Source organism: Rhinolophus sinicus, chromosome 15, assembly GCF_057876585.1.
Source record: "Rhinolophus sinicus isolate RSI-liver-muscle chromosome 15, RSI-T2T, whole genome shotgun sequence".
NCBI classification, from domain to species: domain Eukaryota; kingdom Metazoa; phylum Chordata; class Mammalia; order Chiroptera; family Rhinolophidae; genus Rhinolophus; species Rhinolophus sinicus.
The window spans coordinates 49,038,894-49,064,150 of NC_142515.1; the positions used below are offsets into that span (position 1 = coordinate 49,038,894).

General features: G+C 54.8%; 1 protein-coding gene across 4 annotated transcripts in view; it reads left to right on the top strand.

Moving 5' to 3' along the window:
* Nucleotides 1–25,257, top strand: part of UNC5B (unc-5 netrin receptor B) — an 81,638-nt gene that overhangs the window by 37,936 nt on the left and 18,445 nt on the right. For all 4 annotated transcript variants that reach the window (XM_019745973.3, XM_019745971.3, XM_019745974.3 and 1 more), the window contains exon 2: nucleotides 23,427–23,651. In XM_019745973.3, the coding sequence (XP_019601532.3) occupies nucleotides 23,427–23,651 (225 nt within the window). The remainder of the gene's footprint in view (nucleotides 1–23,426; nucleotides 23,652–25,257) is intronic.

The window sequence follows — 25,257 nt, forward strand, 5'->3', positions numbered from 1 at the left end:
GTCCCAGCATCCCCTTCCTTGCTCCATGTGTGTCCTTCCTGCCCACCACATCATGTCAACTTACAGACCAGCAGTCTAGTCCCCCGTTCAGCAAATGGGTAGACAGATGCCTAGGGAAGTAAGAAATTTCTCAAGGTCACGTCCTATTAGTGCAATTGTTGGGACTAGACTTCAAGGTTTCTGACTCTTTCCGCTATAGCAGGTGGTTATGCAAATGGATGTAAATTATATGCAAATAGCCATGGCTTTCTACACCTAGCATGGGGGGGAGGGGTGTTTCCTAGGGGAGCTGATGGGAATCTCTTCCCTTCAACAGACTATCAGATCCTATAAGGCCCATGGAGATCATCTTACCCAAAGGCCAGGGTCCTGCCGGGCTTCGGTGATAGAGGAGGAGTGCAAGCAGCTCTGGGACTTTGGGCGCCTGTCGTCCTGCTGCTGTGGGGGCACAGGGCTGACAACGCCAGGAAACGGCCAGAGGAAGCCTCCAGGATGGGCCCCCAGAGCCTGCAAGATGGCATGGGCCCAGCACAGGGAAGTTTTCTCACGCATCCTGGGAAGGCTGCTTGCTCTCTCCAGGCCCCCTGGGTCCCCATCAATAAGCCCAATTGAATGGAGAGGCAGGCCGGGTTTGGGGGGAGGAGATTTATTTCCTGTCTTTGGAACCAGCCATCCTCCCTGCCCCCACCTTCCTCCTGGCCAGAGAACAATGGGGCATCTCCAAACAGGCCTTCCTGGGGTAACAGGTGCATGGAGCCAGAGCTGGGTAGGTGGCCACCGGCCCCATAAGCTCCCAGCCCTGAGGCTGTTATGCTCCAGGAGCCTACACTGTTTGCTCTGCTTACAGAACTGCAGCTTGAGGGTCACTTGCTAGATTCCCTGGGGCCCTTTGAAGGAACACCAGGCTCTCGTCCTCTCCCCAATACTTCCGGGTCGGAGGGATGTTTGTTTATGCTGTCCCGATAATGTTGCCATATGACCCCAAATAACGGAAACAAAATTCTGAAAAATCATCAGCCATAATCTCACCATCCAGACCCAGCCACTACTTGCATATTAGTATGTTTCCTTTCAGGCTCAGGCCCAGGTTGGTTTTATGATATAATCAAAATAAATGTTTCATTTCACACTCTGGTTCCTCACTTAACATGAGTCCAGGAACCTTTCTTGTGTGATTATTTAGGCTTTGTACTTAGCGCTGTTAATACCTGAGAATCATCCATACTAGGGACAGACTTTAATTTACTCCATCAGTTTCCCCATGGTTGGACATTTTGCCCTAGTAAATACCACTGCAGCGAACATCTCTGTGCAGTTCAGTTGAGCTTAAGACATGCCCTCCCGGACACATGTGACCATACTGTTTTGTGGATTTGGGGCAAGAGTCACCCACAACTTGTCATTCTCAGAAGTCCCAGCAGATGTGCAAGGGCCCAGGAGATGGTAAAAGCTACTACTTCCCCGACAGCACAGACATCTAGACTTCGCCAGGTGCCACGAATTCTGGGGGAAGGGAATGTGAACTGGAGACAAAAGGAGCTCAGGTCTCTCACTTGCAGAGTCCCTAACTTAGAAACACTGGGGGCCCCTAGGGACCTGCTTTATGAAGCCAAGCGGCCACTCCTTGTTGGTAATTAGTGCCATTCATCTGCAGTGAGATCTGGAACTAGCGGAAGCCCTTTAAAGCAATTTGCTCTTTTAATATCACCCTGGTGATCTCATTTCGTTTTCTCAACCGAACTTTGTTCACTGAGGATGCCCAAGGCTCCTGCACCTACTAGCCAGGGCAGAATTCTCACCCTGTCCGAACAGTGGGTCTGACTCCGAAGCTCTGCTGAGATGTGTTCACCTGTGGCGATTTGGATCCCAAGCAAAAGAGCTATCCCTGTCCAGCCACAAAAGAGAAGAGCACGGTGGGAAAGATGTGGCTTTAAACATCGGCTAGCGGGCCACTACTCCCTGCTCTGAGCCCTCCCGGGGGAAGACAAGTGATAGTGACTGAGTCGTTCTCTGGCATTTTGTGTGTGTGTAGGGCTATACTTCCCGGGGAGTATGTATGATCACCCCTGTGTTACAGACCAGGAAACTAAGGCCTTGAGTCTCAATGACTTGCCAAGTTTTCTACCATGTCCCCTTGAGTGATCACCAGGTGACACTGCATAGGGAGCTAGGGTGCTGCTGTCACAGTGTCATACCCAAGAGGTGACCAGGTGAGTGGCTGGGTGCCTGCCACACCCTTGTGTGACTGCCTCTTACACAGCTACTCCGGCCCTGTCCCAATTCCTCCAAGAAGGGAGCCAGCTGCGCCAGCAGAGCTCTCAGGCTGTCAGCAGCCAGGCTGGGAGAGAGCCACAGTGATTTATGGCCCCCTCGCCCCCCAGCATCCCGCCTGGGCCCGGTGTGCTTACTAACTAATGGAAGCCCAGCACAGAGGGAAAGAATTCTGCCAGGAGCTGGCTCCAGTGACAGGGGCACCCACCATTGCTTCGGGGCGACGACGGGGTAGGGAACAGAGAGAACTCGGGCATAGGCCAGAGACAGAGGCGCATTGATGGCTCTGGGGAAACAGATGGAAGCCAAGCAGGGACTCGGCCATGCAGAGGGTAGCACCGCCTGGCAGCCCTGTCACTGGACAAGTTTCTCCAGGGCCCTGGTGGGGAGCTGAGAAATGAGCCAGGAGTCCAAGCTCCCAGATGCCCACCAGCCTACCAGCCTGTCCCTTTTGTGTGTCTTTTGATATTCATAGAACATCAGAACTTCTCACCTAACCCCTCAACGACAGATGGGCCGGCGGGGGACCAGAGAAGATCAGGGACTTGTCCAAGGTCACTCAGCATGTCAGTTACTGAGCTAAGACAAGAGCCCCAGTCCCTTGCTTCCCGGGGCTGTCACAAGAACGCTCCAGCCATAGTGGGAGGGAGAGGAAGACACAAAGAAGGCAGAGAGTGTGAGGCAGAGCAGAGAGTAAGGAGTTGGTGAGGAGACAGTTGGGGTCCAGGGAGCAGAATGGGTACGGGGATTAAGGAAGTTTACTAAGGAGGAGAATTAGGACAGTCCCAATAGCAGGAGGGGAATGGGGTCCGGCAGAGGCAGATTAAGGGGGGACCCTGGAAAGCCACACTCCCATGGATCCCCTCTGTCAATCAGCAGGTGCTCCCTCATTCTTTGAGGTACTGAGGAGCGAGCGGGAGGGTTAGCAACAGCACCCCCACATCTTGCCTGACTCCTCTCCACTGGCGTCCCCCCAGCGTGCCTGGCCCCGTGGTGGAGAAGGGGAGAGCTGTGGGCTCTGCCACCAGCTCAGCATGTGAGCCAGGCCCCCCACACACCTCTCCTGAGCCTGTTTACTCATGTGTTAAAAGCAACCATTCTGTCCACCTACCAAAGATACAGCGAATCAGAAGTTTGGGCTAAGAGGAAACCTAAGTGAAGAGGGGGTGCTGGCCTCAGGTCCGATATCTCAGGAGCCCTGATGCCTCTCTTAGACCCCTTCCCCCTCCAGGTCCACCCAGACTACTCACATAGGTGACTAGTGCCTCAGTGATGTGTCTGTGAAATGGGCAGAACCAGGGCTGCCTCCCTGGCTTCCCTGTTCTCCATACCCCTGGCTGGAAGGCATCCCCACTGGGTGCTGAGCTCCCGCCTCCTCACACCAGGTGCTGTACGGAGGTGGAGCGTGGGTTTGTCAAGTGTTGCCCCTGGCTGGGGGCCCAGCTGCCATCTGGGACCTGACAACCAGAAGGAGCAAGAAAACCACCCGAGCCTGTTGCAGGGCAGAGACAAGGCTCTGTCCTCTCCCTTGGATCTAGGGCAGGCTGTGGGGAACTCTGCCAGGTCACCTAACTTCCACAGCTTCCATGCATGACTAGAGTGCTTGTCATGTGCCAGGCCTATGCCAAAGCCTTTCATACGTGAGATCTCATGGCATTAGAAGATGCCCTGATACCCATTTTGCAGACAAGAAAACCGAGGCCCAGAGAGACTGAAGTGCCCAAGGACAGCATTCCTGCAACTGGGAACTATTTTTGAGAGTTTACCTTGAGCCAGGCACCGGACTAAGTATTCCACACACCATCACATTTATTCCTCTGTTCTCTCTCGGCTAGGGACTATTAACAGCCCCATTTTTTGAGAAATCAAAGCCCAGAGAGGTAAAACCACCTGCCTAAAATCCCGCAGCTATTGATGCTGAGATTCTCCTAGGTGTGTTGGGCTCTTCCGTTGAGAGCAAGGGCCTTCACCCTTCTGGCGAGACGTGGGGTCCCCAACTCTTGGTCCAGGCTGGGAAAGTCTAGGCATCGCCTCTTGCTTTTCTCTGCTTGCCTGCTGGCCAAGCCCAGGATGGGAGGAGAGGAGTTGCAGATCGGGGACCTTGGGGTGAAGCCCTGGTAGTCTTAACCACTCTTGCTTCTTGAGTGTCCAGAAGGCTGCCCAATGTCCCCCCAAACTGATCCCTGAGGCCCCTGTGGAGGGGTCAGCTTCCCTGTGCCTTTCCTAGAACCCTTCACTCCCAAGCCTCCAAGGGCGGCAGGACAAGCCATGTGCTTGGAGAGCATCCTTTAGAGGAAGAAGAAAGTCCAGAGAGAGGAAGGGACTTGGTCAAGGTCACACTTCTTGGGGCATCCCAAGGAGCCTTTCTGGAGTCCCCTCAGAGAAAGGGCAGGAGGAACCAAGGATAGGCTTTGCTCAGCTGCCTCCTGCTTACGCCCAGCTTTCCTAGGGTCTCCCAGGTCCCCAAGCCTGTCCTTATCCCACCCCCACCTTGCCTTTTGTCTCGGAGTTGATGACCCACTGGGCAAAGGATCCACCTGATGGGTAAACACTTCCCCCCAGAGAACTAAGCTTCCAAAGCTCCTCCTTCTCCTTCCTACCCAAGGATCCCCAGGTACCTCCCTATCCAGGAGGCAGCTGGCAGGCCAATAAGGGATAGGCCAAGCCTCAGTGTGGGCAGCTGTGTGGGGCCACGTGAGCCAGATGTCACCAGTCTAGAAATGGCCCAGCTTCACTTCATGGGCAGGGTGGAGGGAAAGTAAGTACAGCCATTCATTAGAAAAATAATACTGACTAATCTTAGACTTGGATAGCTCCTTACAGGTTATAAAGCCCTTTCACATCAGGTTATAAAGAAGGTACTATTCATCTCATCTGAATAGTAAGAAACTGAGGCTCAGAGAGGTGAATGGCTTGCCCAGGGTCACACAGCCCGTTAGTATATGAACAGGACTTGAACCTAAACCAAGTTTTCTGAGTGCCCCAGTCAGACTCTGTGCTGATTACTTTCACATATATGTCTCTGTTTAGCTGAACAACAGGCCTGGGAGATTCATGTGGGTCTCCCCATTTTTATAGAGGAGGAAATGGGGCCCAGAGCGGACCTATCGGGTACAGTGCCTCAGCTATAGCGAGCCTCAGACAGATCAGTGAGCCTGGCCTCTCTGCCACCCCCTCCCCCCTGGCATTTAGGGGCAGACAGCCTCGCGCAGCACCAAGTCTGCCCATCTTGGATGTGGGGGAACACTGTCTTCTGGGGCAGAGGACGCCTGGCACAGCGTAGTTTGGGTTTGGGCCAGAGCCTCTAGGAAACAAGCCTTTGTCATTGTCCCTTCTGATGAAGAGAGGTTGGGGACACACTGGGTCAGGGGCAGAGGCTGTGGTACCCACGCCCTTCCATGGTCCAGTGTAGAGGTGGCCACTGCTCCCCACCTCCTGCCCAGAGGGTGGCTTCTCCGCTTTTGCCAACCATTTCCAGCACCCCTGTTTCCATGCCTGAGATCCAAAACTCAGCTCAAGAAACCACACCTGAGACATCCACTATGGGGGCAGCAAGAGGGGTGCTCAGGGACACCCCTGCCCCACAACCCCAGGGAGGAGGTGGCAGTGAGTTGAGGCGAGAGAGGCAGGCTGGGCCTGGGAGTTTAGAGGCCTCTGATGGCACCGGGTGTGGCCTGTAATCCTGCTGGCTGGCGGCCCTGTTCCCTAATTAAAGTGTCCTTCTGAAAATGCCCTCGGGCGCAGGCAGGCCGTGCACTGCCAAGTGAGGCCGGCACTTCCCAGAAATATTGTCGGGTTTTGCACCTTCCCTGGAGGGCTCAGGACCTTTGAGGCTGGAGAGGGCGGGGGTCCGTGAAAGTGAGGACCGCAAGGTCGTGCCTATGGTCGCTGTCCTCCCAGAACTTACTCTTCCACACCCCTTACTGAAGGCAGCAGGCTGTCCTTGTTCAAGAGCCTGGAGAGCCCAGATCAAAGGCACTATTGAAGAGGCTTGTCGGAGTGGGGATGCCAGGGGCAGAGGGGGAGGGGCGTGAACAAGGAGCCTGAATCACCGCGGGCCAGTTGTGTGGTGAGTGGGCAGTGGGTGGCTGGAGCCAGCTTTTTAGGCTGGGAGGAGGGCTGAGGCCAGAGGCCCAGGAAAGGGCGTGCGGGCAGCTCAGGGAGTCCCCCCGCAGTCCCTTACAAAAGCCACCTTCTGGTCAGGACGGCAGACCAGCGGGCTGGGGCAGTACTGTGGGGTCTGGGGAGGTAAGGAGGGGGCTGAGTATCCCCCACACAGGAGACCCAGAGTTGACAAAGCCGGGCTGAGGGTGCGGGGGGAGTGGCAGGTTAACATCCAAGGAGGCTGGTCGTGAAGGAGTAAGAGCCACTCTGTTACGGAGGCGAGTCACCCCAACTCTCTGGGCCCCATTTGCCCCCTGGGTTAACTGAGGGTAAGCAGAGACTAATCAGATCGGGAATGGTGGGACTTTTTCTTCATTGCTTGATGGGTATGGCTGAGTGTAGTCACTCAGTCCTGCGCTGAGGCGTCTGAGGCCCCTCCAGGCATGCTACGGCGATTGATTAGTGCTGTCTGATTGATTAGTGCTGTCTGATTGATTAGTGCGGTCTGATTGATTAGTGCTGTCTGATTGATTAGTGATGTCTGCCACAGCCTCGGGATGGGCCCAGCTATGTGTTACTTGCCCCTGACCTAGACTTTCTCTAGTTGGTGCACACTCTAACACCTGAGATTATGAGGCCAACAAGGCCTCCTACATCCTGACTCTGCTTCTGGATCCTGACGTGTCATTGGAAATCGGCATCTCAATTCCGCCGTCTCGAAAAGGGGGAAAAGGACTCAGCTGGACTTCTCAGGCCTTGACTTGCAACACACATCATTCCCGAGATTCCCTAAACCCTTCTTTTTGCCCCGCCCTGTGCCCAGTGCAGTGAGGGGCTCAAAATGGAGTGTACCTATGCGCCAGAACCTCCAATGTGTGGGCCTGGCTCAGGCCCTGGGTCTGCCTCTTACTGACTGTGTGATGGGGGGCAAGTTAGTTAGTTAAGCACTGAACCTTGGGTAGTAAAATAGGGGTGACGGTGTCTGCGCCCATGAACTAGAACTACACAGAGGCCATGCGTCCAGACCCGGCGCAGAGTGCTTAGTCTTCGATGGAGTTCTGATGGAAGGATTGATTGGAAGAGCAGCCTCAGTTGATTTCTTTGCCCATTCCTGACCTTGGCTTTGGATGGGAACTTTGACAAAGGTGGGGCAGAGGGTGGTGCGAGGATCATTTCAAAGCAACACAGGCCCAGACTGTGGGCTCTCCACTCTCTCAAGACCACAGTCCCAGCCTGAACTGGCTTCTCTGTAAACTCCCCAGTCCCTCCCTCTAACCAGCCCCATAAAAAGGGAACGGGGCAGGAGGGAGTCCGGCTGCAGACTTTGTAATTTGGCTTGGAGGCGGCTCCTGTTCGTTTTAACCAGGCTGTAATTATGGCTGGCACTCAACACCCCTCATTACGGGAGCCTGGAAGGAGGACTCTAATTATAGCATGCTGGGTCCCGGCTGCAGCAGTGGGGGGCCAGGCAGAGCTAGGGGCTGTGAGGCCAGCAAGCAGCCTTCTGGGACGATGAGTACCTTCCCCAAGGCTCTTCATTTCTCTTGCTTCCGTGGAAATGGGGGGCATAGATCAAATCGAGACTTCTTCCTTGGGGAGAAGGGGACCCAGAGGATCCCAGGAGGTTCATCCATTCTCGCAAGAAGCATTTATGAAGTGTCTACTGTGTGCCAGGCTGGCACTGGGGTCAGCATTGGGCACACACATGCCATCCAGCCAGGGATGGGTGTGCAGGCAGAAAGCTCCAGGAAGGCCATCATGCTGCCGAAAATATCTGAATACATCTACACTGGATGGCAAACAGCCACTGTCCCAAGCCTCGAGTGCCCCTAGTTGCCCTAATCAATCCCCTGCGACCCCTCTGTCCCAGCCTCACTTGGCACAAGCAGGAGCTCTAGGACCCTGCCCTAGAGCTCACACAGATGGTTAAATGTAGTAACTGTCACCATGCATCTACCCCCTGGGACCACAGGATCTGGTACGGACCCAGGCATTAAGGAAATACACAAATGAATATATAATTAAAACAGGTGACAAGGGCCATAAGGAAACAATACCAGAAGAAGAGCCAGGGCCCAGGTGTAGTTGAAAGGGGCACAGTCAGGACCAGTCTCTCTGAGGAAGTGACCTTTAAGGTGAGGGCTGAATGTGGAGGGACTCAGCCAGGTGAGGGGAGGAAGGTGGGTTGGAAGCGCAGCATTCCAGGTGTCTCCACTGGAAGCGAGAGAGTGGGAGGCTTGAAGTCTGGGATCTTGCACTCTGAGGTGTCCCCACACTGGATGGGAGCATAGAGAGCGGTGAGATTTCTCCTGCACATGGTGCACTGGACTGTGAGCCTGTAGACGTGCAGTCCAGGCCCAGCTCTGCCAGAGTGCTGTGTGACCTTAGGCCAGTCACACGCTCTCTGGGCCTTAGCTTCCCTGCCTGTCCACAGGGAGGCCCCTTCAGGCCCTAAGCCCTCCCTCTCTGCCCCTCCCCCTGAGGATGTGAGGAGACTGTGACCTGCAAGTCCACATTTTGGGAGACTTAACTCTTAAGTGACGACCAGGGAGCCAAGGCAGGGGTGGGGCCTGAGAACGGGGGCTGAGAGCTCCAGGCCGTCCCATCCCCTTCACTGAGTTATTAAGAGCCACCCGGAAACAGACACAAAGGGAATTGTCCTGAGCTGGAGTCAGCACCCAGCCCCCCAGCTGGGAACAATTGGGGAGGAAAACCAAGGCCATTTGTCCAGCTCAGAGGGCGGCAGTGACGGTGTCTGGGAAAATGCCGAGTATTTCTCGGCTAAAATTAGCCACCTACTAAAGCTTTACATCAAGGGCAACCTGAAGCCTCTATTGTTTTGAACTTGGGATCCCAGGGGACATGAGGGCAGGGGGTGTCTCAGGAGAAGCATGTGACCTTCCCTGCTCCCAGGGGCTAGAACAAGGCAGCCCTCGAGCCTCCAGGGTGCCCAGTTAGGAGGAGTGGCCAGGGGACAGATGGACAGACAGGAAGCGGGCGGGGGGGGGGGGTTCTGGCTCCCCAAGGCCAGTGAGTATGGGTGGCTGATAGGGCCACTGGTTCCCTGTTGGAGACATTCTTCCCTCACCAGTGACAGTGATCGAACCCTGGGCTAAGCTTGGGGGTCTAGAAAAAAGCACAAGAAACATAAGAAAATAACTCTCCATCCTTTCTGTAGGAAGCAGCCAGAGTGGGTATCTCTTCTTATGGTGGACAGGTCCTACCACTGGGGTCCCAGACCTGGCATAGCATCCTTCCTCTGCTGCTTGGTGACTTTGGGCAAGTTACTTATCTCCCTGAGGGACTTTCAGTAACCAGTGGAGGTGGGTATTGATCCCACCCTCCCAGGGTTGTTGGAAAGAATATAGATGATGTAGATAGTAACAATGGTAAGAATGATAACAACAGCAACACAGCTTATACTCAGGAAGCCCTTTTGATGTACCAGGCAGTGCTCTAAGTAATTTGTGTGTTTAATGTGTTTAATCCTTCCTAGAAATCCTATTACCCCCATTTTGCAGATAAGGAGACTGAGGCCCAGAGAGGCCAAGTAATTTGCAAGAACACAGGTGCAGGTGATGGCTATCAGTATCCTTATTACTGCACAGCGGGGCCTGATTCAGGCTAAGGGAGCTGGCACCATGCTGCCCTGTAATTCCTTCGGTTTCTTTTGAAGGGTCTCCAGCTCAATCATAGAAGTGCTCAGGGAAAGGGAGCTGACCTGCGGTAAGCACCGCTGTGTATGCTATTTTATATTTCTGTTGGGAGGCAAGAGAGCGTAAAGCAGTGGAGCAGCCGCAGAACCTGGGAACTTATTTGGAATGCACGTTCTCAGGCTCCTTCCATGCCTGCGCACCTGGAAGCTGGAGGTGGAGGAGGGAACCACAGCATCCTGGGTCTTAGCGGCCTCCAGGCAACCTGGGTACACGCGACAGTTTGAGAACCACTGGCCTCGAGGTTAATGAGTATGGGCTTAGAGTCCGGGAGACCCAGGTTTGAGGGCTGCCAGCTCTGTTCTGTGACCTTGAGCCAGTTACTTAACGTCTCTGTGCCTTCGTTTCCTTGCCTGCGAACGGGGGGTCATCATGAGAGTAGCTGCCTCGAAGGTTGTTGGGAGGATTCAGTTAGATGGTGTCTGCCAAGCTCTCTGCGCAGTTCCTGGGCACGGGCTAGCCTAGAGCTGTTCCTAGTTCCTCACAGGACTTCTGGGACACAAGGCCACACTACAGGGGAGGGTGGATCTCTGGCCTGGGCAGCCCATGTGTCCCAGCTGGCATGCAGCTCCCCATCCAGAGCAACCCAGCAGAAGTGAAGGCCCAGTTAGCAAAGGTACCCCACGTCCCCTGGGCTGAGGGTTCAGGACCGCTGACATGGACGTCTCCTCCCCACTTCACTGGTTCCCTGCCTTCCCAGAGCCTTCAGTGTCAACCAAAGAGACACATGAACTAGGCAAGGTGTTTTCCTATTCCCCTTTCTCCCGGAAAACCAGCTTTGACAAGTCTAGTCTGGAGATAGGGTGATCCCCAGACCATGGGCTCCCAGGGTCAGGGGCCCTCGGCTACATGCAGTTTCCAGGAGTGTCTTGGCTCTTCTCCTCACCACCTGCGTGCATCTGATGGCTCCTTGAAGGGCTCTGGGGAGCCGTGTGCTCCTGTTCCATGCCTTCCTCCCCCAGGGGAGGCCCCTGGGGCCAGGCCAACCAAGGAGCACAGATGACAGGCCCTACCACCCCTCCCCAGCCTCTACGAACCCCCGGCTCCTGGTGAGCACACCCCACCTGTTCCCAGGTCCCCCAAAACATCCACATGCTTTAGTGTTGTGTTGCACTTTCACAACTATGGTCCCAACTGTCTCTGCAAAGCGGGCACAGTGATGTACCCATCTTACAGATAAGCAAGCCGAGGTCCCAGGAGATGAGGCAGCTGGTCTGGAGTCACCCTATGAGCTGGTGGCTGGCCCAGGACTATTCTGTTGTTTTCCTTCCGCAGAGCCACGCTTCCATCCTTTTTCTTTTCCCCTCTCAGGCTTTCGTATTCTCCTTGAGGAATCAATGGAGGAGTGACCATTGAATGCCTGTTATGTACCAGGCTTAGAGACATGGGACAGCTCCCCTGAAGTGACATGGTGACCATACTGGGGTTGACCAGGTCCTGCTTGCCAGGAGGGCGCATGCTCCTCTTCATGCCACTTTCTAAGCTCCTTCCTCCCCTCTGCCACCGCTTCCTGGAGATGAACCCTGTCATGGTACATGTGGCTGTGTGCCTGCCCTCCTGCCCTTGTACCTTCCTCTGGCGAGTGAGCAGGTGGAACCCTGAGCCAAGGGAGCCCAGCAATTACATCAGCAGGTAGAACAAGCCAGCAGGGGCAGAACCATCGTCCCCCGGGGTTGAGAGTGAAGCTACATCCGCCCCACTCGAATCTGTTTCATTCCTTCCTTCCAGCTTGCATCAGCCTTTTGCAGCTCCATGTCACCACGGAGTGGGCCGGGGTCGTGGCTGAGAGTCTGGGGCAGGGCGGGAGTGGGGAGTGGGCCACCTGGACAGCACCTGGAACCCAGAGGAGAACCGTGGTAGCTGGTGGTCAGGATGTCAGCCAGAGCCCCTGGCAGCCTAAGGAGAGCACACCCACTGTTTCGTACTGCAAAAGGCAATCGTCAAAATTAGCACAGGGTAGCCTCGCTGGCAAACTAGTTTCACACTTCTGACCTTGATGTTCCCTACAATCCTGGGGGTGAAGCAGGTAAAAGTGACCCCATTTCCCAAAAGGGAAGAGTGAGGCTCAGGGGAAGTAAGTGGTTTACCGAAGTTCACCTCAGGAGCCAATGACAGCAATGTGTTTCTGCCCAAGAAATAGGAGGGCTTATCGGAGCCTCGTATGAGACATCCCTGCAGCAGCCTGGGTGGAAGCAGCTTTGACTGGAGGGAGTAGGCTGGCTCCTTGACTGAGAAGGAGGGAGCTACAGACAAAGCTGCAGACTGATCTCTGCGCTGACGGTAGGTCAGCAGGCAGAGGGATCACATAACTGTGAGACTGGGCCGGAGGCACACTGAGCATGAGTCAGAGTCAAGACGTCTGGATCCGTAACTTTGAATGCTTGCTGTGAGCAGAGGCCGTACCTCGGCCATGATCAAGGGCAAGCACTCAGGGAGTGCTCGGTGAAAGAATGCGGATGAGTCCCTGCCGACCACCCTGCCTCCCCCGGCACACCTGAGCAGCCGTCTATGCCATCCCCTTGGCCGGTGCCACCGGTCTCCCCCCATCTCCATCCCCAACAACTCATCTGCTCACTCACGCTCTGTGCCAGGGTCTTCCCCACTGTTGGAACCAGAGAGTCCAGGGAAGAGCAGTGGGCTGAGTGCCAAGATGCCCCCATGCCAGTCCTAGCTTTGCTTCCAACCTGCTGTGTGACCTGAGACCAGTGACTCCACACCTTTGGTCCCCAGGGTAGTCCTGGGAGCCTGAGTGTACAATGTCTGCCCCTCACCCCCCCCCCCGGTCCCAGGTTGGCCTTGTGGAAGAGGCAGAGCAGCAGGGTGGATGAAGGCCAGAGATGGACGGCTGCCTTCTTCCCTTGCCCCCAGGGCCTGAGCAGGAGCCCACGGATTCCAGGGTCGGAACATACAAGGAGAAGGCCTCACACAACATCACTCACCACTCGCGGCTGGGTGCGCTCAGGTTTCTCTCTGTCCCTTTCCCGGGGACTCCATCTCTACCGCTCTGTTCATCTGTCCCCATTTGTCCCATGCCTCGTTTCACAGATTGGCAAAGGCCCATCTGGGCACCCCTTTCTCTCTCTCCCTGCTGTGCTTCTCTCTGCCAGCGGGACACCAATATACCAGGGGGGCTGCAGCCACGACTGACTGTGTGACCTTGGACAAGTCACTGGCCCTCTCTGGCCTCAGGGTCCCCCCTCTGGAAGTGAGGGGCTGGATTTGAGTCTAAAGGGTCTGAGCTGCCTCCGAGTGCCTGCCTGGTGGCCCACAGCCAGCACCAGGGCAGGGTCCAGGCAGGCATGGTGACGGTGCTGATGGCAGCGGGCGAGGATCACAGGTTTCCCACTTCGCAATGTGTTGGCAGTTGTCTCCCCTTTGCAAGGAGGGCTTGTTCAGCCCTAGAGCCTGATGCTGGGAAGGCAGGGAAAATGGTACCTTGTGGTGCTGTAAGAACAGACCTGACTTCCCAGGGCGGCCTGGGGACAGCTCACCTTGAAGGGCAGCAGGGATGTAACCACTGGCCTGGCAGGCAGTCCCTGGGCCAGAGGCTCTACCCACGTGCGTTTTGACTTTTCTGGGGCACAGGGACAAGAAGACATTGGTCATCTTTCTGTCCAGTGCCCAAACGTGCAAAGACAACTTGATGTCATTGCTGAGTGGCTCCCTGAACCAGCTCTGCATCCTCCAGCTCCTCCAGTGACCCGAATACCTCACCAGGGGAGTTGGCCCAGCTGGCCTGCGCTGTCTGCCGTGTGTGACTATGCTGAGAGAGAGAGAGAGAGAGAGAGAGAGAGAGAGAGAGAGAGAGAGAGAGAGAGAGAGAGAGAGGTGCCTGGTGTGTTTTGCTGTGGTTTAAAAGTCTTCAGTTAACAGCCTCAGAAGGAAAACATAGGGCACGGAACCTATATATAGTGAGGCCCCTTTAAGCAACAAAACATGTATGTGTCTAAAAAAGGCAGAGAAGACCAATGTCCAGTGTTAATTCTGGTAAACTGGGGATGGAAATGGATGAATTTATTTTCATCCTTAATTTTTCTTAAACTGTAATCAGAAAAGGCCAAGGGAAAAAGAAGTGTTTCATTAGAAGAAAGAGGTAGATTTTTAAAACGAAAGTCCCCCCACCTCCCCTGGAAATCTAGAGCCCAGTTTCTCTTACTGGCTCTGCTGCTCAGGTGCTGTGTGATCTAAGGGCAGGCCACACTCTCTCTGGTCTCCATCCTAGAGGACTACATCCTATTAGCTACTCTCTGGGGTTTCCAAAACTGGGTCCCATGAGCCAGGTCCGCCCAGCCTGTGCCCACCACCTCTGGCTGCTTCCTCCCACCCCTGCCTGCCACCCCAGGTATTTCCAGAGAGGCTGGGTGGTAGAGCTGGAGAAAGTCTTATGTCCCCAGTAGGCCCCGATAAACAAGCAACCAGTTATTTTCAGGCCCTCAAGGAGTTTGCGGTCCAAAGAACAGACCTATCCAGACACAGGCAGCAAACAATCCAATACAGGAAGACGGTAATTCCAGAGCGAGATGAGCACTGTCAAAAATAAAAACAAACAAACAAAAACCGAAAAACAGGATAATGCAGAGATAGGCAGCGCCAGAGAAGGTAGGGGATGATGAATTTGCATTTGGTGGTCTGGGAAGGCCTCCCTGGGGAGGTGGCAGGTGGCTCTTGAGCTCTCAATGGCAGAGTCAGCCACAAGGATACAGGGAGAAAGGGGGGTGGGGGGGGGGTCGCATTCCAAAAGGAGAGAGCAGCAAAGGCCCTGAGGTGGGAACAAGAAGACATGGTCTTGTTCAAGGGCCAGGAAACATGGCTGGTGGCTTGGGTCACAGTGAATGGTGGGTGAGCATCTGAAGTCTGAGGATTGGTGGGGTTAGGACTTCATTCCAGGTGCAAATGGAAGCCATTGGAGGGCGTGAGCAAAAGAGTGATTTATTTCTATTTTGCAAGCTTGCCCTGGCTGCTGTGAAGAGAGTGGATTTGAGGGGGCAGGAGGGGAAGGAGGGAGCATGGTGAGGAGGGGTCTGGGCAGAAGGAGACTGTAGGCCTTGGAGACTGTAGGAGGTGGTGGTGGGTGATTGTGCCCTTTGAGGAACATCTTCAAGGTTTACCTGGCAGCATCCAGGTCCATCAACATCCTGGGTTGGGTGCGGGGCAGGGAAACGAAGGCCTCTCCATGTAGGACCCAAGCAACTGGGTGTGTGGTGGAGTCTAAAATTGCAACTCAGACTTGCCCCCATCCCAACTCTGGATGGGGGAGAGATGACCAAATAAAACAGCAGGTCCCCCTCGGGCCTGAGTCACTGCCGTTGTCTTAGAGCTTTGACTTAAGCAGCCCTAAGAAAGGAGCCACTGTCCCAGCCTGGTTGGGGCTCTCTCGGTGTCCAGGGGAGACGGTTGTGGATCGTGACCTTGGGTTGGGTGTGGGTGGGTCTGTTGGTGTGAGCACGTGTGTCTGAGTGTGATGTCTTGGGGGCTCTGCAGGCTCGTGCAGGCCCTTCCAGGCTGAGATGGATCTGTTTGGGGCATCCCAAACAAGTCCAGGACTTATCAGGCCCACAGAAAAGGGACGCCACCTGCTGGGAGTAGAAAGCTGAGTCTGTCTTTCCCCTCCCGCAAACTAGTGAACTCTGAGAGATTCCATTTGCTCATCTGCAAAATGAGTAGAAAAATAGCTGCCTCCTACTGATCCCCCAGGGGCCTTCTGGGCCAAAGGAGCCTGAGCATGTCTTTTCACTTCTTTGAGCCTCAGTTACCTCACCTGTGAAATGGGACACCTACTTCGCAGGATTGTTGTATTGATGATAATGCTACATTGTGTGTTGGATAAGTATTACCTGGAGTTTGACAGACGACAGGGCTTTGAGCCCCATGTTTGGGAGAGGAAGGGGAAGCAGAATGCCCTGTCCTCACGTGCCTCCAAGCACGGTGACACCCCAGGCCCTGCGACTTTGAAGGGGAACCAAAAATATGCTGTAGAGGGATCCCTGCTCAGGCTGAGGGGGCGCAGTGACCAGAGGAAGTGTCTAGAAGAGGGACCAGAGGAGCGGCCAGGCCGGTGGATGTGGAATCGACCTCCACAGGCACCTCCGAGAGCCTGAGGGTAGACCAGTGAGCCGAGAACCAAATGTCCCTCCTACTTAGTAAGTAGTGTGGCCCCTTAAAAATGGGGCCCGGGCTTCATTTTAGGGCTCCGTGCCTAACTTGGGGCCTCATCCCCAGCCTCCCATCAGCTCCTTCACTTGCCCCTGAGTCTTTCCAAGGGAGAGATTTCTCAGGTTCAGCCAGACACCCCCTTTAGGATGCAAGACACTGCCCAGGCCATCGTAGTGAGCCCACTTCCTGCACAGGAAGTGATGTCATGGGCACGGCAGGTCTGCAGAGGGTATGGGAAAAGGGCTGTGCTAGGGGCCTCCTTTGTTAGGAATAACAGCCTCCCCCAAGCCTGCCAGCCCCCATTTGTCATCAGTAACGGCCATTGTAACCACCTCTGAGGGGGGCCCCAGCCTGAACCCCACAGCCGCCAGTAGCCAGGGCCAGATGGAAGAAGGGCTTTGTGTCCAGGGAGGGGTCCATCCATGTGGGGTTTGTGTGTTTTTAAAGCATAATAATAAATAGGCTCCTCTCCCCCCACTCTCCCCACTCCCCACTGAGCACATCAGCCTCACAGTGAATGGAAGAGATTTTCCATGCAGTGGGAGGTCAAGTCTGGCGAGAATTAGCCAGTGTCCAGGGGCTAGAGAAAGACTGTGATTGCTGATGATAAATGTGCCCAGCGTGGGGCGTTCCTCTCGCCCTCACCTCCCACCCGCCCCATTCTCCCCTCCCAGTCCTGCCCGTTAGCGTGTATACCGCCTCATGCCAGCCAGCCCTGGAGACACAAGCCCCTTCTGAATGGCAGATGCCCACCCCTGGTGCTGAGTCTGGGGTCCCAGGCCTGGTCTTGTCACCCCCCTGGGACAAAAACCAGGGGCAGGGGTGTCAAGGACCTCCGTACCAAACCACCGCGGCCTCGTGCAGACGTCTCTGCCCTGGGCAACAGGGCTGCCCAGAAGTGGACCTGGCTGAGATAGGTGGTGGTGAGTTTCTGTCCCAGGCACGGGGAAGACAGAGCTCACGCCTTTACCCACAGCCCTGCCATCCTGGGCCTGGAAGCAGAAACTGGGCCCTGGTCCAACGTGGCTGCTAATTTGCTGTGTAATGTTGCGTTAGTCACTTCGCCTCTCTGGGCTGGTAGTAGAATGCAGGGCCCCAGGTCCCTCTGAGAGTACTCTTTCCACGGTATGCTTCTGGCCTGCTGGGGCTCATGCGATGGGCTGAGAGGCCTGCCCGAGTGGGGTTGTAGGGCTCCCCACACACAGCGCAGACAGATTTCCTGCCTGGTGCCTCTTCCAGCTGCACCCAGTCAATAGAGCACGTTTACATTTGTTTCTCAGCTGACCTTCACAACAACACCTCAGAATTGACGGGGCACTCCCTGTCACCCCTTTTTTATGAATGGAGGAAATAAGAGGTAACACGACCTTCCGCAGCTCTCAGTGGCAGGGTAAGGATTTGAACCGCGTCCGCTGGCTCTCAGGCCAGCCTGTTCCACCACATGCCCTTCCAGCCTCGCCCAGGCTCAGGGTCACCACTAGGAAGCAGAGTCCCTCTGGCTTCCCCTAGCAGCTGGGGACAGTCTCCCATGCAGGAATGTCTGAACACTGTACTTTTAGCCTCTCCTCAGGGGGAATACAGTTTCTTTACCTTAGTCCTGAAACTACTTCCTTCACCTCCAAGGTCCCTGACTCCTGCTTATTCTAGTGGCTTAGATTCTAATACTTCTCAAACTAGCCTGTGGCCTCAACTTTCTCCCCATCGGGGCCTCCCACCCGCTGGATGGCAGCCCGTTGGGCACTGCCCAGGCCCAGCCTCTGGAAAGCACTGTGCGGCCTGGTGGTCCCTGTGCTTCGGCTCCTAGCTCTGTCCTGCAAGCTCCACTCCCCTTCCGGGGCACCATTACCCTGTCCTGGAGCCCACGGAGGACACCAAGAAGGGGGTGTGGTGTGCTCCCTGCCCTCCAGGAGCAGCTGCCAGAAGGCTAAGGAGCCTTCAAAGTGCCGGAAGCAGGGAGGTGCCGCCTGCCAGACCCCACCTTGTTCGCCTCCCCTCCCCACATTTTAAGTGGTCTGTGAGCAAAATTGAACTTGTTCATGAGGAAGCCAGGTGAGTGGTGAGAATGCAAAACCGTGTCGTGAATATTCGAAAGAAGGCCAGGGAGGACAGGCTGCAGCCTGCGGAGGCTGGGAAGCTGTCAGGGGAGGAGGAAGCACCCTGTTCTGTGTCACCTTGGGTTACAATGATAGCCATGGCTGGAACTTCAGACAGCAAATTCCAGCTGAACGTAAGGAAGACTTTTCTGTTAGATCTGTCCAAAGGCGAACATGGTGGAGAAAGGCAGTAGGGAGCTCCCATCCCTGGAGGTGTGTGAGTCAAGGTTGGATAGGAGATGATGGGAGATGTTGCGCGAGTTGGCCCTGGAAGTAACCTCTGTCCCCCCGTGAATCTCTGCCTCCTAAGGGAGACTAGCTGACAAGAGACCTCCTATAGGCAGGTATAGGCGAATTCAAAGCGTGGGTTTGCTTGGTGCCCACAAGAGGTCCCAGCCCGAGGCGCGGGTGGTCATTTTGATCTGAGGCCTGGGGTGGGCAGGCTGGGGCATGATGGGGGGAGCCCAGCTGCACATAGCTCGTCCTCCTCCCTCCCCAGGCTCCGCCCACCCTGTGCCCGAGGACCACAATATGTGCTGGGTCTCTGAGCCACGAATAACAATGGCAAGAAAGGTGACCCCACTTTCAGCAAATTAACTTCCTGAAGACAAAATGTACTCAATGGGACACTGTCATACATTAACAGGTTCCCCACAAGGCATCTTCACATTTCATAGTGCTAGAAGGGCTTGAGAGATTGGCTGCACCAACTTCCTCATTTTATAGCCGGGGGCTCTGCGGCCTGAGAGGAAGGCCACACAGCAATGGCAGTGCCCAGCCCTGGTGCAAACCCAGGGCTCCTGACTTCAGTGGTGCTTCTTTTCCTGTGTGTTGACTGTCCGAGTACGTCTGTGCAGGGAGGTGTCCTCTCCCATACCTTCATCTTGGGATAGCTGGGCCATTCGTGTTTGTGGCTCTAAAGGCAGGTTGCAATTTTGCAACCACGGGTCCATATGAGTTCTGCTATTAGCAAAACACACGTGACGTGGGACATTTTCCCGCCAGCAGGAAATCCAGATCTGGCCTGGCAGAGGCAAGGTCTCCTCCCAGGGGCGGAGAGATGACACCAAGCCTGGCCTCCTCCCACTGACCAGGTGACCTCAGACAAGTCCCTGGAAGCCCCATGTCTTCATCTGTGAAATGGGAAGAAAATCCTCACCTTGGGGGTTGTAAGAGGTAAATTTGCTGAAATATTTTCCGCACCTCACATACAGTGGGCGTATATACCAGTCCCAGGTCAGAAGTTAGATTCGGGTATCAGACTACCTGAATTTGCTCCCCAGCTCTGCTACTTACTGGATTTATAGCCTGTGCCAGTTACTTAAAACTGTCACGGTCTCAGCGTCCTCATCTGTAGTATGGGGGTAGTAATAGTACCTAATGCATAGACCGGTGGTTCTCAGACTGTGTACCAAGGCACCCCAAGGTGCCACAACAAATACACGGGTGCTGTGAGATACTTTTAATCTTCCAAGAAACATAGCGTAGCAGTACTGAACAGCTGCCAGATACCGCGACAACTGCTAGCTCAATATAGCTCACCGCGTCAACATTACATCACATTTCTTTTCTTTAGATGGCATCGTATCTTCTGCAAAGCTGGGATTTGGGCATTTGGGAGACAAATAATGAGGGAGACACTCTGATTCCAAGACTTGAGAACTTATTCAGCGCCCAACAGGTGCACACATCCATATTAGTAAGTCATGGTGGCTGTTTAGGAATGGAATACAAATATTTTTTCTTTCAAATTACGTGTATTATTTTTTCAAATGGCTACTAAGGTGTTAGGATACACACACACACACACACACACACACACACACACGTTGTTTGGGTCTAACTACTTAATAAACAGAACCACTAGGAATTTATTTTGACCTTGGGGTAAAAATTACCAAAAAAAGAGAAAACATTACGTGGTAAAAATTACCAAGACATTAAAGACCAAAAGTTTGGGAACCTCTATCTAGGGTTGTTGTGGGGTCAGCGCGTTAATATGAAACACTCTCGAAAAGTATCTGACAGAATAAGCACCCAGAAGCCCCAAGACTCCATCTTTCTTCTCTCTCCAAGCAGCCCTGTACCGGGCAGGCTCAGGGACCTCCCCCAGGCACTAGGGCCCAAGCCAGGGCCAAGGAGGCGGGGAAGTGGCCAGTGGTTAGGACAGGGGCCCAACTCAGCTGCTACCCGGGCCCTGGCAGCAGCCCAGCCCCCCTTTAACTTGCAGTCACCGAGTGCCTACTGCATGCCAGCCAGCCTGCAGTCCGCCACTGGTCCCTCTGGGGAGGAACCTCAGGTCAGCCCTTAGTTCTTCCTTGTCTCCTGGAAGTGCCTGCTTCCAGGATGCCTGGGGGTGGGCATGTTGGCAAGAGGGCAATAGCTACATCAAGAGGCCCCCAGCGCTGCCATGACGGAGAGGCACTGATGAGGACACCCAACCATATTCCTGCCAAGGGCAGAGATGACTCTGTGCCAGGGCTGAGAGGAGGGGTGGGGCAGGGAGGGTAGGGCCTGCTGTGTTAATGGGGGCCTCATGTTTACTTTCCTCAGTCACGTCTGTACCTGCTTTATAAATGAGCCGCATTAGGGTTATACAACAAAGTCATAAATACAGCCCAAAGTGCCACCCCCTGGGGGCCGGCGGGTACGCGGTTAGAAGGTAGGGTGAGCATACAGCGAGCTGCACCCAGGGGCTCCCACATACCTTCTCTCATGGCTGTCAGTCCCCTTATTTCACAGATGAGGTGCCTGAGTCCAGTGGGATGGTTCAGGCCCAGGGGTGTCTGACTCTGAAGCCTGAGCCCTGCCTTACACCCATTGAGTCTGAGACTGATGTTGGGAGGTGGGCATGGAGCCTGGTAGATTCCCCACTGCCCTCATGCCCTTTGGGCTCCACCTGCTTTCCCTGGAGCTGCCCGACCTGGCGGAGAGGCCACAGTGACCAGCTGTCAAGCCAATGGGAGACCAACTGCCCAAGCTCCCAGGCCCTAGAGGCTGTCAGTTTACCTACGAAGAAGGTGTCTCCCTGCCTGGTAGAGGGAAGCGGATATGGGGGAGCCTTGGCTGGGCCTCAGGAATCCTCGGTACAATTCCCAGTTTAGCTCCCCACTAATTAGCTGGCCTTGGGTCAGTCATTTGCCCCACTTGGATTATTCAGTTTTCTTAGCTTTGAAACAGCAAAGATGGTCCCAGCCTTGCTGGACCTTTGTGAGAGAGCCCTTGTAATTGCAGAGTCCCGACCATTGTCAGGGTCTGTCAGGATTCCCAGGTGTGAGGACACCCACAATGTGTGCAGCCCCTCCAGTGATAACCCCCGGGCGATATCCCAAACGCTGAAGTCTGTTTCTTGGCCTCAAACTTTGGTTCTTCCTCTTGCTGTCTGTGTGCCCTTGGGCAAGTTGCTTAACCTCTCTGGCCTCAGTTTACCCATCTATAAACTGGGGACTAATACAACATACCTAACAAATTGTTACAAGAATTACGTAAAGTACCAAAGAACTGGAAACAGCGTCTAATGTGAGGTGAGCATTAGTTGCTATTTGAATACAGGAACTTGTACGTATATGCTAGACCCTTCCTAGGCACTCAGACATGTTTGTCTCATGTCATCCTGCCTTCCTCAGAGGCCAAGTAATGAGGTCGGAGTTCAGGGGCTCTCCCTGGGTCACAGAACATGCTGGATGGAGCTGGAGTCTCACCCCTTCTTGCTGGTCGGGGTCTCTCTCTCTCTCTCTCTCTCTCTCTCTCTCTCTCTCTCTCTCTCACACACACACACACACACACACACACAGACACACACACACAACTTGGAGCCAGTGACCACCCTGCATTTTCTCAGAGCTCTGAAGCCCCCCAGTCTTAGCTCTGGCTGCTGGTGCACAGAGAGACAGCGCGGCTTGGGCACGTCAGGCACGTTTTGTTCCTTCTGCTCTGGAGGACAAGTGCATGATCCCAGGGACGGCTCTGGCCTCCCTCCGGGACCCCGAGCCCCACTTGAGGCACTGAAGTGCTGGGATTGACAGGGCCTTGCTTGGCTGGGAAGGGCCAGGTAGACATGTGCACCCCTGCAGCTTAATTTGTTGCTTCCTCTGGAGCAGCGAGCAGAGGAGGACAAGCCCCCTGCCGCTTGTCCCCAGCCACCTGATCGTTTGGCATTTGGCATTGGAAAGACAATTTTCCTAAGTGGATTGCGAACCAATAGCCTGGCCTGGCCTGGTTTCCCCCTCCTAGTGCTGGCAGTAGCTGGCGCTCTCCTTTCCTGTTTGTCTCACCTCCTGAGGTGCTGTTCTTTCCAGGGAGGCGGGCAGCCAGGGTTTCCTTTGGGCCCCTTTGCCGGGGAAATTAACAGCTTCACTGTGTTCCCAGCCTCTGAAGTTTCCTCATCCTTAAGGCAGAGGGTATGGACTTGGCTGAGGTGGGAAAGGCTCAGGGGTGGGTCGGAGCCCCCACCAGGGTGGAGGCTGCTAGAAAGGTTGTCTCCCCTCCAAGCTGCCGCCTGCCTTGGGCTTTCCTGGAGGATGAAGCCCCCCCCAGCTACACCAGGGAGCCCAGGCCTGGTGCAGCCGCCCCACGTCACCCCATCCCATGGCCCTGCCGGCCTTGGCTCCTGTCCCCGCTTCCATCAGACTGGCTGCAAAGGGCAGCTGTGGCTTCAAGGCAGCACTGGCCTGGTTTGAGCTCCAGCCTCAGTCCCATTTCCAGCCCTTCTTGTACTGTGGTGTCACCATAGGATACTGGAGGGCGGCCGCGCAGGGCTAGTGCAGGGGACATTGGGGAGGGCTAAAGGGGTGTCCTTACCCTGATGGGTCCCCTCACCGCCCCGGGCCACCCTCATTTTTCCATCTGTAAAGAAGCAGAATCACTCACAGCATCCTAGAGCTGGCAGTGGCTCCATAGCACAAGCCCTTAACAGCAGGGCGCGATGGAGAAACTGAGGACCAGGAGAGCCAGACCTTGCCCAAGCCGTAGAGGAGTTTCCAGCGTATCTCCTCTGGCTGTCCCCTCTCTCTGCCATGGGTTTCCAGGGGACTGAGGGGTGCCCCCAGCCTCCCAGCCTCTGGCCTCACCAGAGCCCGCCCTCCCTCCACAGGCACTGATTCAGGCGGCGAGGTGCTCCCTGACTCCTTCCCGTCGGTGCCGGCCGAGCCGCTGCCCCACTTCCTGCAGGAGCCGCAAGACGCCTACATAGTGAAGAACAAGCCCGTGGAGCTGAGCTGCCGTGCCTTCCCCGCCACGCAGATCTACTTCAAGTGCAACGGCGAGTGGGTCAGCCAGAACGACCACGTCACACAGGAGGGCTGGGATGAGGCCACTGGTGAGCTTCCCTCCTTACTTGGTCACCCCCAAGACACCTGGGACAGCCTAGGCTCCATGGGAGACTTCACACAGCCATGGGGCCCCTCTGAATCTCAGTTTCCCATCTGGGTTCACCCCGGATCAGTGTTTCTCTAAGCGTCGGCTACATGTCCCAGCTTGACTTTGGGTGACCAAATGCAATAGCACCGACTCCTTTGCTGACTTGCATGTTGCCTATTCCAGTTTCTTTCCATCCTGCTCATATCAGGCAGCAAGTCCAGTCGGGACCAGGGTTCTTTCACCAGCACCCCAGCACCTGCTCTGTGCCCTGGCTTTGGCAGCACCTGGCCAGGATTCTAGATCATCATTCGTTTCGCAGATCTTCTCTGTTTGTGGGAAGCGATACTGTTTCCATTCACAGTAATGATGCAATGTTTCCTTCACAGAAATCATTTTCATTTTCATTTTTAAAAGGTTAATAATGTTATGTAAATAATTACAGAGGTGGTGCAAAGATGTAGCCCAAACCCTGAGGGAGAGAGGAAAGTGGCTGAAACTAAGGCCCCTTCCTTCTGACACATGTGCAGGGCCCTGGGCGTCTCCAGGGAGGTGGGGGGGGGGCAGGAGGCAGACCCCCAGCCTCCTCACAACTCCTAGAGGCTGGTCTCTCCCCTGAGACTAAGTGGGGGGCCTTGTGTGTCCCTAGGCCCCTGTTTGCAATAAAGGAATGCTTGGAAGTAGAAAGCCTTTCCCAGAGCTCAGGACAGGAAAGTGGGCGACCCACTGCCGGTCACCACCAGGCAGCCAGCACTGGGCAGCTCCCTGGCCCCAGTGTCTGCGTTGGTTTTGTTTTTGCCCATCTCTCCCTTGGTCCTTTATCTTCTCCTGCTTTTCCAGCCCTCTCTTCTTTCCTTCTGTCTCCTGCCTCTCCCTTCTCGTCCCTGTCTTTTTTTGTGTCTGTCTCTTTATGTTTCCCACTCCCCTTCTCTCCCCATCTCTCCCACTTTTATTCTTTTTCTTTCTCCTCTCTTCTCTCAGCCTCACTCTCTGTGTCTCTCCCCTGACATTCTCTCTCCCTCCCTCCTTTCTCCCTCTTCCAACTTCTGTTTCACTATGAAAACTCACACCTTTTAGAACCACCCAGGCTTAAAACTATACCCCATAATGTACTGAATGCCACTGAACCAAACATGGTTAGATTGGTAAGTTTTACGTTATGGCTATTTTACCAAACTTTTAAAAGTAGATTTGGAGGCTCATTCTCATCCCAAATCCAAAATTTAGAAAAGAAGTTTTACAAGAAAATGTCTATACCCCAGTCTCTAGCTGTGTGACTCTGGGGAATTTACTCATCCTCTCTGAGCTCGCACCTCTCTTTGTAAACTGGGATGTTGACAGAAGGTCCCGGTGAGGGAACAAGGTGGCGCTGAACATGGTGCCAGGACTCGGCGGGTGCCCAATAAATGCTGTTTCCTCCATCCTCTTTCTGGCTTTTTCTTATCCTCTTTCTCTGGAAACTTGGCCTTACCTATCTGTCCCCCTGAGTCCCTCTGGCCTGGATCAGCGGTTAGCCATGTGGGTCCGCAGAGCAAGGGGACAGTGTACCCTGCTAGGGACTCTCACAG